Genomic DNA, 12,264 nt, shown 5'->3' on the forward strand with positions numbered 1-12,264 from the left:
GGCCGCGCCGTGAGGCAGCAGGCGCCTGGCGAAACCCGCCTTGCCCCACCGGCACGGCACCCACCGGCCGCCCGCTCCCGGCCGGCGAGGGCTGGCGCGGCGGTGAGTGAGCAGCAGTGCGGGTAAGCACAGGGCGACCGCGGGGCGGGGGGAGCCGGTGGGGCCGGTCGGGCCGCCCGTTGCGCCCCTCTGCCGGCCTTTGTTGGGGGCAGGGGGAGAGCGGGTGGTCTGCGGCCCGGGCCCGCTCGGCCGCGTCCCGCGCGGCGCTCGGCTCGCCCTGGCCGGCCAAGGCGGGTACTATGCACCGGGAGAGGTGAGTGCGCCGGGCCCGCCCTGCTCGGGGCCCTGCAGGCCGAGCGCCCCGCCGGGCACCCCGGGAGGCTCCCGCGGCCGGCGCTCGCTCAGCTTCCCCTCTCTCTGCAGCGGCTGCGCGGACGAGAAGGGTCCCGCCAAGGGGGACGCGGCTGCGGAGTACGCCATGCGAGCCCGCAAGAGGAAAGCTGATGTGGCCACGGTGAGTGCGGGCCCGGCCCGGTGCCCGCGGGCCAGCGCCCGCCCTGCTGCCGGGCTGGGCCCCGCCGCCTTTTGTTGGGGGTGCGGGGCCCACGCGGTGGGCCGGGGGCCGGGTCGGCCTGCGGGGCTCTGTTCCTGAGGGACCAGGCGGCCAACAGCTGCTTGTCCCGCGCTTTGTACTCCGGAAGTTACATGTTGCTTTTTATAGTTCTTACAGGATCCTGATGAAGAAATTGCCAAAATGGAGATGACTAGAAAAAAGCCCTGTGAAAAACAGGTAATTGAATTTGCTTTATATGTAATTATTGTAATCTTACTTAACTCTACTCTGCTTTGCAGTACCTTATTATTTATGTTAATGTGGTGAAACAGGTATGCTGCTGCCACATGCTGCATGGCAGTGGGCAAGGGGGACTGTTGGCCCTTGATGATGATGGAGTGTGCAAAACAATTTGGTTCATAAATGTAGTTTTGAAGTCTCTGCAAGACACAAGATCTGTGTTGGTCTGAAACATTACGTTAATGCCGAACTGAATTCAGCTGTCCTGGGGTTGCAAGGGTGCACCTGTCAAGCCTTTTGACCTATTCTCTGTTTACCTCTCCAGAGAGGTGCAGAAGTGCAGTCCATGTGTTTATGTACCTTGCACATGTGCCCCTGTAGCTTGCTGGCCAAAGCACAAGACACTTAAGCATGCAGGCAGAATCATCTCTTGGAATGGTTCTCTTTGTAGTCATGTCTCTACTTATCTATCATCTGGGAGAGAGGAAAGCTTCCCCTTCCAGTATCAACTCTATTTCTACTGTAAAGGATAATTTTTAGACAGACTAGGAAAGAGGTTCCTGGTTGGAACTTGGAAGCGTATACTAGGTGCTCATGGTACAGTAAAAGAGGCTTTGTTTCTCTGCAGAATGAAGGAATATTTCTGTAAAGTCATTCTACCTGTGAAAATCAGTCCTGCAGTAGAAGTTGATAGTGACCATTGCTAGCTTTCTTAGTAAGGCCTGTAGAATGAGCTGACTTATAAAGTCAAAGCTAGTTTTACTGGTATCCTCTAGTTCCCTTTGTATGCTTTGCACATTCTTGAAAAAGCAGATGCTTTTGGTATCTCTGTTGGGTGCTGTGTTGGTGAGTGAGGTTGAAAGTGTGATGCTGTTGCACCTTGAGTAGCTTGTGTTCTGGAATAGGTTAATTCCCCTCCTTTTTTCCCTGAACACACTCACACCTGCTCAGTCACTGTCACTGAGACTTCAGCCTGTCCCTGCACACGCGGGGTGATGCTGAGGTTGCAGAAGTCATGGTCAGGGTGTGCAGCCTGTCCCCATTTGGTAGGCAAGGCTGTGCATAATGTGGCACATCTAACCCAAAGTGGCAGCTGGAAGTTCTAAGACTGAAGTGCTACCATAACAGATGGGCATCATTGTTTGGAATGGCCTCTGCTTGTTGCAACTGCGTACACTAGTTATCAGTCAACGTATTAAGCAGGGCTCAAATGGTGAGCATTTAATGAGGGGATCTCTCCTTCCCTTCTGTCTTTCTTTTGCACAGTATATTAAACTAATTTCTCACTTCTGACAAGGAAGAGCTGCTTGTCCTTCACTGCAGCTTTCTCCTTCATCAGAAGATTCATTCTGTTTAAACTGAGTAAGGCCTTCTTGTGCATGTTTATTGCATAATGACAAGGTATTTGTTAGAAAATCTCAGTGGGGACCCAGTTTTACTGTCTGTAAGAAAGACGGTGGAAGGAAACTTGAAGTATCTTTTGCATATGCTGACCTTCAACCTTGAAAGCAGATAAAGACTTCCAATTCTGTCTTCTTGTTTGTGCTCTTGGCCTGGTAGCCATTCAGTGTTCCTTCAGGAATGATAGGTAAACTAAAACTTAGATAATTTAGTCAGTAGGCATCAAAAATCTTTACTTGGGAATTTTTCAAGGTAATTGTAGAATGCTGGTGGAATTTGACCCTTTCATTCTATAAACAATAAATGATATCATGCCTCTTCCTACATAGGGAAAGTATTGTTGTTGTGACAAAGTAGCCAGATTGTTCCAGATCTGGTTAAAAAAGCTAACATTTGGCTGCACAGCAGCAGCTCTTCAGTCTATGGTGTGACACAAGCTATTCTCTGATATAAATTGCCATGGACCACTAATGAGAATATGTTTACGGTTCCAGCAGCAGTATAGCAGGCTGGAATGATAGCCAGGGCGACAGTTATTCTGTGGAGACACGACAGTTCTAAAATGCAAGCAGCTATAAATCCACTGCAGCCTATACCACATGACTTCTACATTAAATAAATTGTTTACTGACACTAGTTTATCCACAAGGCAAAATATCACAGTCACATCCCACTTTATGACATCTTCATAGTCAATTCATTAGTTTGCTTCTGTGGAACATAAGGCCTCAGTTCTTAATTAGGATGCCGTTACCCTTTATGTGATGAAAGGGTGGCTATATTATCAGGTCTGTGACAGCAGAATATTGCATAAATTCTGTGTTTGATTTTGGAGAACTGGCACTGCTGTAATTCTGCTAGCAATTCTCATACTAATTCTGGCTGCTTTGTGGGGATGAATGCACTTCCAAGGCTCCATGTAAAACAAAATTCATCTAACTAAACTAGAATAATCTGTGCAATTGTGATACAAGTTGCATGGTCACCTCCATGTAAAGTGAAGAATTAAATCTAGAAGTTAGTTTCTTTAGATGAAACTAGCTCATGTTCTCACATGTAAAGGTGGAATAAACACTCAGGAAGGAGTTTTGATCAGTTCTTCACTAGACATTTTCCAGAGTATGTTTTAGCATTGTCAAAGTGTTCCATGTAAGTGTTTTGAAAATATCCTCCAAAAAACTTCTTGGACTAATCTAAATTAACTTATGAAGATTCAATTAAAAAAACAAAACAAAGCCTATAAAAAACCAGTGTAAACTATACCCAGGTTGAGAACCTGACTTGGCTCTAATCTGGATCAGGACATTTAGACTCTTATTTAAAAGGAGTAGAAGCTCCTATGCTATCTCAAGAGGATTGGAACAACTTAATGGTGTGAGTTGCTTTTCTCTGTCCTGTTTACTAAATCTGGGATTCCCTTCTGATGGCAAAGAAATAATGCATCCTATGAGTAAAAAATGACTAGCATTATAGGTCTTGCTGTTTCTGATGGGCAACCTAAGGCTGTGGACTTGGAAGTGATACTGTTGTCTGTGGTATAAGTTGCTGCTTTTAGGGTGACAGACAGACAGGCCTGTTTGCCATTGATTTCCATGCTGAAAAACATCTGGTGTTGCTGTTTGAATGCAGTTCTGGGTTATTCTCTTCCTCCTGCTGCATTCCTTGATTGTCAGTGGAATCTGATTCTGGTGTCTCCTAGCTCACATTGAGGTGCATGAGAGTTTGAGCAGTTTGCATTTTTAGGTGTTTATTCTTCGCTGAAGGCCTTGCTGGGCCTATAATCAATAACCCCAGTGGTCAATACCTGCTCTGTTTTGTGCCTGATCTATGTCCTGAAGGTTCAAAAAGATTAATTTCTATGAGTATTTGATGGACAAGTGAATGGTGATATGCTGTGGGAAACTGAGGCCTGCTAGTGTTTGAGCTTTAAAAAGACCTCACCTCTGAAATCCTGGGTTTTCTCTTTGGAGCTGTATGGGCTTAGGTGCTCTAATGTGTTTCTCACCCACCTTCTGCCCTCTTGGTACCCCTACTCCTATGAGCCTTTTCACATGCTTAGTTTAGTTTCTCCTGTCTGTGTCTTTTTCTTAGGTCTGAGACAGAGATCTGCATCTGATTAGTTGCTCCTGTACCTGGAACACTTCTGTGGGTGTCACCAGGCTTTCTTGCTGGGCTCCACACAGATTTGAAGAGGCTGTTCTTCCTGCTGATTTTTTTGCTTGTGTGCCAATTCAGCTCCTGTTTGTCGCAGAAGCTCAGGACTGTAGTACTTCCTCTGTTAGGCTGCACAGATTCTGGGTAACATCTGTTGCTTTCTGATAGGTCTTCACTTTCAAATTGGCTCTGTGCAAGCCCAAAGGAAGTCCTTCATGTTTTCCTCATATCCTCCCCACCTTAAACTGTTCCTTTTTTCAGTGGTGGGTCCTATTTCCTTACAGTTGCAGTGTGTGGTAATGCATTTTATTGATAGTGTTCCTTACTTTCAATTGAGTGTCTTGCTAAATCTGCTTTGAAGACTCAAGAGCCTGATTCATGTGTTCATTCTCTCAACCAAAATCTGTGCCAGAGTTATGGTGTTCCCTCACCTAAACTAATTCCTGTCTCCTTCCCTAAGAAGCTGCTTCCTTTTGAGACCCTGCACATTACTTTAGTTCTTGTCTAAGCTGTGTACTTGTGGTGTTGCTCGCATCTTTTCCTCAGTGTCTTGTTAAGTGATATTATGTAGTCAAAAGCTTTCTTCCCTTCTTTTCAAAACACTTAAGAGGCTCTTGAACTTTGATTTCTATGTCCTTATAGAAAATTTAGGGTGGTGAAGTATCTTCAGTATTGTTGCAAGTGATCTGTCTGCTTTGAGAACTTTGTGGGCAAGTCTCTTGTCCTCCAGAAGCTGCTGGTGTAGCATGCACCTTTAGATACTGTATAAACTACTGCTTTTCTGTTTGCTGATTAACTGATATGACAGCACTTCTCCAAAGGCTGTTGGCAGCTGGGCTTGCTGTGCAGTTTGGAGAACAAAGTGTGACTAAAGTCTAGGTTTGAGGGAGGACAAAAGTTAACTTCAGGCAATGCCGATGTGACGTTTTCATTCGAACTTTCAGTTTGCAAGGAATTGGTAATGTTTAAGATAATGATACTATTCTCTTGTTTGCCTCCTCCCCACCCAAATTAAATTCTGGCATGGCTGGGTATATAGCTATGCTATATTTGCATGTAGAACTCCCAAGAAGCAAAAAAGACTGATTTGTGTGTCAGTAACTCAAAGTGCAAAGCAGTCTTAGCTGTGAGAGAACTGTGAAATGTGGTTTTTGTTTCATCAAGTCAGTGGTTTCTGTTTGTGAAACTGGTGCAGGAGGGAGCCATTTTTCTGGGAAGTGATGTCATATGCAAGATGGCAAAAATCAGCTGTGGAAGCTTTTTTGCAGGAGGCAAAGTTTCACATAGTGTTTTACTTGATAGTGTCTAATGATTTATCTGAACTTATTTTTAATTTATTTTTTTAGCATATTAGAAATCTATTAGAGAGTTCTGTCCTTTTAGTGGTGCAGAACTGATCAATTTACAGCAGGATGGCTGACTTCAGTGTGAAACAAACATGCTCAGTTTTAATTTGCTTAGACACGATGTCACAGTTCTGGCTTTGTATTCTACTGCAAAGAAAGTAGTGCTTTCCTGGGGCATTGTGTGAAATGTACAAGATCCTGTTTAAAAGTTAGATGTAGAAGAGTGAGCCTAGACTTAAGTTCTGGTCCAGATAAGAGTTGAAAAGACATAGTAGGCAAAGTTTGTGATATCTGATGTTTGCAGACCATGGCAGAATTTGTCATATAAAATTACCAGCTTGATAGTTTAGTAGCAGTTGTTTAACATGTAGTTGGCTGTATTCTGAAAATTGGGTCATATGTGCTTTGGGTTTTTATCATAACTGCTAAATGAATGAGTACAAAATTCTACAAACTTTTGCTGTGCTCACCATCTGAGATGCTTTGCATGAAAGCATGGCTTCAGGCATGTTATCTTACATATTCCTTACCAGAAATCCTGACCTCTTATTTGGGTCTTTGAGTTCCATCTGCTTGTTCTTTACCTAAGGGCAAGTATATTTTTGGTAAAAACAAAATGCAGCATGAGAGTAGGAGGTTCTGACTTGGATATCCTTCTATGAAACAGTTGTGGTCCTTCAAAAGGGGACAGCAGGGTGAACGTTATTCAGCTTTAGTTCCAAGCTTTCTCTACAGTGCTTACAAGCAAAACCCCCTCTCCTCAGCACAGGTGAGGCCACCTCTGTAGTGTTGTGTCCAGCTCTGGGCTCCCTAGTTACAAAAAGACTGAGCATACAAGAAAGAGTCCAGAAAGGTCCTTTAAGGTAATTCAAGATCCAGAGCATCTTTGTTAAAAGGAAAAGTTGAGGAAGCTGGGGTTGTTCAGCCTGGGAAAAAAGGTCTGTGGCAATTTGTATCAATTGCTTATAACTATTTGAAGGGAAGATGTAAAGAAGATAGAGCTGAGCTCTTCTTTGGGACGAGATGGACACAAACCGAAGCAGAAATTCCCTCAGAATATTGTGAAACACTTTTGGCTGTGATGGCAGCCAAGCGTGGCATGAGTTGTTCAAAATAGTTGTGGAGTCTCCTTCCTTGAAGATACTATAAAGCCTTCTGGAAGGTCCTTGGAAACTGACTGTTGGTGGCCCTGTGTGAGCAGGGAAGTTGACCAAAAGACCTAGAGGTGCCTTCCAGCCTCTGCCATTCTGTGATTTTGTGCAGTTTAAACATATAAGACATTGGCAAGAAATTGTGATAAAAATTATGAGTATTTTCTGTGTACAATTAAAGCAATTACTTAAAAAAGCACAGTGTAAAATCTCCTGATTGATTTAATAGATGTCCTGGAATAACATTCACGAGAATGCCCACATGCTGATTCCCACTCCGGATAAAGACGACGATCCCGTTCCTGTTGATTACTCACGCTTTATCCATCTGAGCGTTGTTCCCACCAGAGCTACCCCACTGCCAGCTCTAGGGTGAGTGTGCTGGGCTGCTGCTGCTCTGCCTTCCTCTTGTCTCATGAGCCAAAACTAAACATTGATCTCTCTTAGCTGGGCAAACAGGGATGATGTATGGAAAAACATGATAAACAAAGAAGAGACCTACGTGAGGGATAAATTCTACCTGCAAAGGCATCCCCAGCTGCAGCCTAAAATGAGAGCCATCCTTCTAGACTGGCTAATGGAGGTAAGCTGTTCTGTGCTTGTGAGTGTTTCAAGTGTGCTTTTGTTGAAGAGCACTAATAACTGTCATGAGTGCACTTCAGGAGCATGTTTAGCTCCAGATACTTGTCTTCATCTTAAATTTTGTCAATGAACGGCACCAAACTTAAAGAATATATGATGTATTGAGCTGATGATTTGCAAACTGGCAATATATTCTGTTATTCATCTCGATTGATAGTGGATAATAATCAATTTGTCCCTAACACAGGGTAAGCTTTTAAGGCCACACTGCAGGCAAAGGCTGAACAAATAATTACAAAAGTCACTGTAAAAAGGAAGGTGGATAGCTCTCAGATCAGATCCATCTCACAGCCTTTTTGTCTGTTTTTGTCATGCGGAATGTGCTGCATCTCCTCCGTGTCTGAGTCTTTTTTGCTATTTGGATGACATAATCCCTGATGTTAACTTTAGAGTGCTTGTGAGAATTTTCCCTTTAGAGGTGTTGGAATGATTTATTTTTGCAAAAAACGAGGAATTGATGTTCTGACATTGTTGGAACATGTGCTTGCATTTCCTAGAAGGGTTTTTCACTCTGATCTGTTTTTTTTCTTGCAAGTTACTGTAATGACTGTCACTTGTGTCAAAGGAAACTGTTTAACTCCTGCACTTAGTTAACATGTTACTTCACAATACCAGTGAAGTAGAAAGCCAATATAAATTTTATCTCTATCTTGTGCCCTTTTTTTAATACATATGTAACATCTTGTTTTGACTTTTTAACACTGTTCTTGACCTTTGTAATCTCTGTTGTCTCTCCAGGTTTGTGAAGCCTACAAACTTCATAGAGAAACTTTTTATTTAGCCCAAGATTTCTTTGATCGCTTTATGGCAACACAACAGGATGTTGTAAAAACACTGTTGCAGCTTATTGGTGTCACTTCTTTATTCATAGCAGCAAAGCTTGAGGTAAGTATCTCCAGCTTTACTTAACATAAAAATGTGAATGGGCACACAGCACACTTATTGGATGCTGGACACGTTGTGGAAAGCTTTATGGAGTTAGTTTCTGTCATTTTTTTCAGCTGGGAGACAGAAAAAAGATCTATTTTTTTTTTTCTTTTCAATGCTCCTTTTTTTTTAAGAAGTGGGTAAAATTATACTGCGGTGTTAGCTGGTTTTCTTATTAGACAATTCAGTGTTAGAATAAATCTAAAGTTTTAGTTGCAGTTGCTAAATGAATTTTTGGCTGGTAGCTGTGTACAGTGACCACTTGTTGCAATTTCATTGCAATAGAGTTCCTACTGCATGATAGTTTGGGCTATTATTTACAGGAACAATTTGAACTACTAGAATACACAGCTTTTCAAGCTCTTAGTTGTTTATGAGAGCTGCTGTTCAGTCTGTTCTTAAGCAAGAGCTGAAAGGACTTTTCTTTAGAATACTTAAAAAAATCTTGATGTCAGTTATGATACAATCACAGTGGTGCTGTAGTCAAACCATGTAGGCATGTACTGATCCATCCAAAGTGAAATTTGAACGCTATGATGAACAAGACATCTGTGTCTATTAAAGGCAGAGAACACCAGAATTTAGAAATTTTCTGTTTTGAAAGGCTGAAGCAGTGGTTGTTCTGTTTATTTATTTACTTTTTTTTTTTAATGTAACACATGAAACTAGTTGCAACCTATTCCATGAATTAAATACTTGATCTCCTATCTTTCAGGAAATTTATCCACCAAAGTTGCACCAATTTGCCTATGTTACAGATGGAGCCTGTACAGAAGATGAAATCATCAGTATGGAATTGATCATTATGAAGGTAATATTTAAAAGTGGAATTAGTTTTTAAAAATGTATAGCATAATCAGATAAAAGCAGAGCTCCTCGGTTAATCTTAGGTGATGCTAAGAGGCGCAATTTCTCTTACTAATTAGAAAGCAGTGTTTTGTCTAGGTAATAAGAGATCTAAACCATTCACCAGTATGTGTGTATTAACAAAATTATTTGTTCCCTGACTGTATCAGCAGGAAGAGTGAGAGTATTTGATTTGCATGTTTTAAAGATGCTTTAGCCAACCGGGATTAGAGTTTCTGATTGTTAAACCATCTTCTGTGGTTTACGTTAGGAACTTAACTTAAATTGGCACTGAAGTCTTGTATGTCTGTTCTTTCAGGCTCTTAATTGGAACTTAAATCCACTGACTGTTGTATCTTGGCTAAACATTTACCTGCAAGTTGCATATTTAAATGATCTTTATGAGGTAATGCTGCCACAATATCCACAGCAGATATTTGTACAAATAACAGAGGTAAGACTGATTTCCTTCAAATGCTATTTCACCTGGAAAAGTGTTTTTGTGTCAGGCTTACTAAACATCTGTTGTCTTGTAGCTCTTGGATCTCTGTGTGCTGGATATTGGCTGCTTGGAGTATACCTATGGAATACTTGCAGCTTCTGCTTTGTATCACTTCTCTTCATCTGAGTTGATGCAGAAAGTTTCAGGTATTGGCATTTATAAACTTAAATCATGTGTGTTGACAAATGTTATGTCTTCATTCAGGCAGATAAGCATGTGTCTTGTGTTGCAGGTTATGAATTCTGTGAGATAGAGAACTGTGTGAAGTGGATGGTCCCGTTTGCCATGGCTCTGAGGGAAGTAGGAAGCTCCAAACTCAAACACTTTAGCGGGATAGCTCCTGAAGATTTGCACAATATACAGACGCACATAAACAGCTTTGATTTGCTGGTATGTATGTGCAGAATGAAGACAAAGACCTGTCTGTAAAATCTCTGAAGTCTTGCTTTTTGGTTAGAAAATACAGTCAACTTAAGTGAAGCCTTAGCAGGTTGAGTCTGAGTGTATTTAGATGCTAAAAGGCATAAGGTTGTAGTCCACATCCAAAATTCTTGAGATAAAGACTTGTCTTGGGACTGACTTGTTCAGTATTTAGTTTAAAAAGGTGATTGTGCCTCCAGCCTCTCATCTCAAACAGCATATAATTACCCTCGAAATCAGAAACATTTCTTTACTTTTTGGGATACTTCAAATACCTTGTGTTAGACTTTTCTCTCTAGGAAATACCACTAATATAATCTTGTCTGATCCAGAGAAAAATAAAGACTGATCACTTGAGACTGATCTAATGGGACTGTTACATGGCAGTGGTCATTGAGAAGCAATGGAGCAAGAGTGGCTTCTAGAGTGAGAAACTATCAGAGGATCAAAGTCATCTTCAACAAATTGTGGTTTATTTGGGTTATTTTTTCTCTTTAGGTTATTGAATTGTAGGTAGAAGTTGAAGTTCTTCCTGCTCAGTTGTTTCTGAATTTTGCTTTCTTGAATGTACAGGAGTACATTAGCATTAGGTATGAATACCTAATGCTAATCATCAGATTGCAAAATCTAATACTGATCTCTTGGAGCTGTACTACAAGTAACTACTGAGTACTGTGTGCTTTATCAGTTACTGTTTGGAGGGTTAGATATGGATATGCATTTCCAGATTAACAATCTATCAGTTTATAAAACACTGAAGTCTATTAATGCACAGACACACCAAAGTGAAGATTTTTTTTCTCTTTTTCATGTGCTTTCAGGACAGAGCTCAAGCAAAACAGGCCATATTGGCTGAGCAAAATAGGACTTCACCTTTCCCCACTGGTGTCCTTACACCACCACAAAGTAGTAAGAAACTGTCTTGTGGACTGCAATCATTATGACTTTAGGAACTGTCGACGGACAATTTTGCTGAAGTGCCTATTCTGCTGGTTGTAGCTCCTGCTCCGTTACAGAAATGCTGCCAGTGAAGTTCATAAGCTTCCATGGAATCTGAAAACAAACCTTACTTTCATGTGACAGAAGTTTTTCTATTTGAAAGTTTTATTGAATGTTAAAATATTTTAAAGAAATGGATCAAGTACACCAGCCACTTGAAAGAACACTGAGGTGTGCTCCAGATGCTGCTACGGAGGGTGATGCTTGATCAACTGTTCAGAAAAAGGGCTTGGAGTTTAGTTTAGTTACTGTGCCTTGGGGTAATCTGCAGATTTGTCCCTCGTTGACAAATGGGAAAAATGTGCTGTGGAAGACAACATTTCAAAGCCTCTTTTTTTGAATGGTTGGCTTACAACTTGATGCCTTTTAAAAAACTCTTTACTGTAAAAGCTGCTATGTCTCTGTGTATTCATTTTAATAAAAATGCTGTCTAAGACAGCTGGTTTTATGTATATTTCTATATTTCTTTTAATTATGATCAGTCAAGATTGTTTCACATTGTGACCATTAATAAGTGTGGGAGTTGGGGATAAATAGTGTAGTAACTATTGCTTTATTTATTTACTACTATTGGCTTATCCATAGAAACTTCTTTATTTGGATACTAAGGTAAAATTGTTGTGTTGGGCTAGTTGGATTTCCTCTAGCCAGGTACCAGGAGGCTGGGGAGGAGATAATAAACATAAGTGAATGGGCAATCCTTTCTTAACAGTCTCTGTAATGATCAGCTTACTGGGAAATTCTTGAATCAGGTCCACATTGTTACCCTTGGGTGATGCTCAGTGAGTGGTCATAAGTAGGAAAAATCTACCTCTTAAATAATCATTTAAACTTTGGGGGTTTGGCACAGTATTTGACAAAAAAATCATGTGTGCAGAGTTAAATTCTGGAGAGGTATATGCCTTTTAACAGGAAAGTCTTTGATTCAACATCTGAAAATCACAGAAGTCCTAGTGGGACATTTTCTGGAAACTCATGGTTCTGGAGAAGAGGGGAACACAAATGGTTGCTTGGTTTTTGCATGTTTTTGGTGCTTGCTTTGAAGGATTGTTCAATAACACTGAAAACTTTTGTAAGACTACC

At 41.4% G+C, this 12,264-nt stretch overlaps 1 protein-coding gene across 1 annotated transcript in view; it reads left to right on the forward strand.

The window, feature by feature from the left end:
- Positions 1-11,635, forward strand: part of CCNE1 (cyclin E1) — a 12,027-nt gene extending 392 nt beyond the window's left edge. The window contains exons 2-12 of the mRNA XM_015640376.2: positions 6-122; positions 424-514; positions 722-790; positions 7,075-7,217; positions 7,293-7,428; positions 8,226-8,372; positions 9,130-9,225; positions 9,580-9,714; positions 9,797-9,908; positions 9,995-10,152; positions 11,004-11,635. Of these exons, the coding sequence (XP_015495862.2) occupies positions 6-122; positions 424-514; positions 722-790; positions 7,075-7,217; positions 7,293-7,428; positions 8,226-8,372; positions 9,130-9,225; positions 9,580-9,714; positions 9,797-9,908; positions 9,995-10,152; positions 11,004-11,126 (1,327 nt within the window). The 3' untranslated portion in view covers positions 11,127-11,635. The remainder of the gene's footprint in view (positions 1-5; positions 123-423; positions 515-721; positions 791-7,074; positions 7,218-7,292; positions 7,429-8,225; positions 8,373-9,129; positions 9,226-9,579; positions 9,715-9,796; positions 9,909-9,994; positions 10,153-11,003) is intronic.
- Positions 11,636-12,264: the final 629 nt, after the last annotated feature.

This window comes from Parus major, chromosome 11 (assembly GCF_001522545.3).
Source record: "Parus major isolate Abel chromosome 11, Parus_major1.1, whole genome shotgun sequence".
Lineage (NCBI taxonomy): Eukaryota > Metazoa > Chordata > Aves > Passeriformes > Paridae > Parus > Parus major.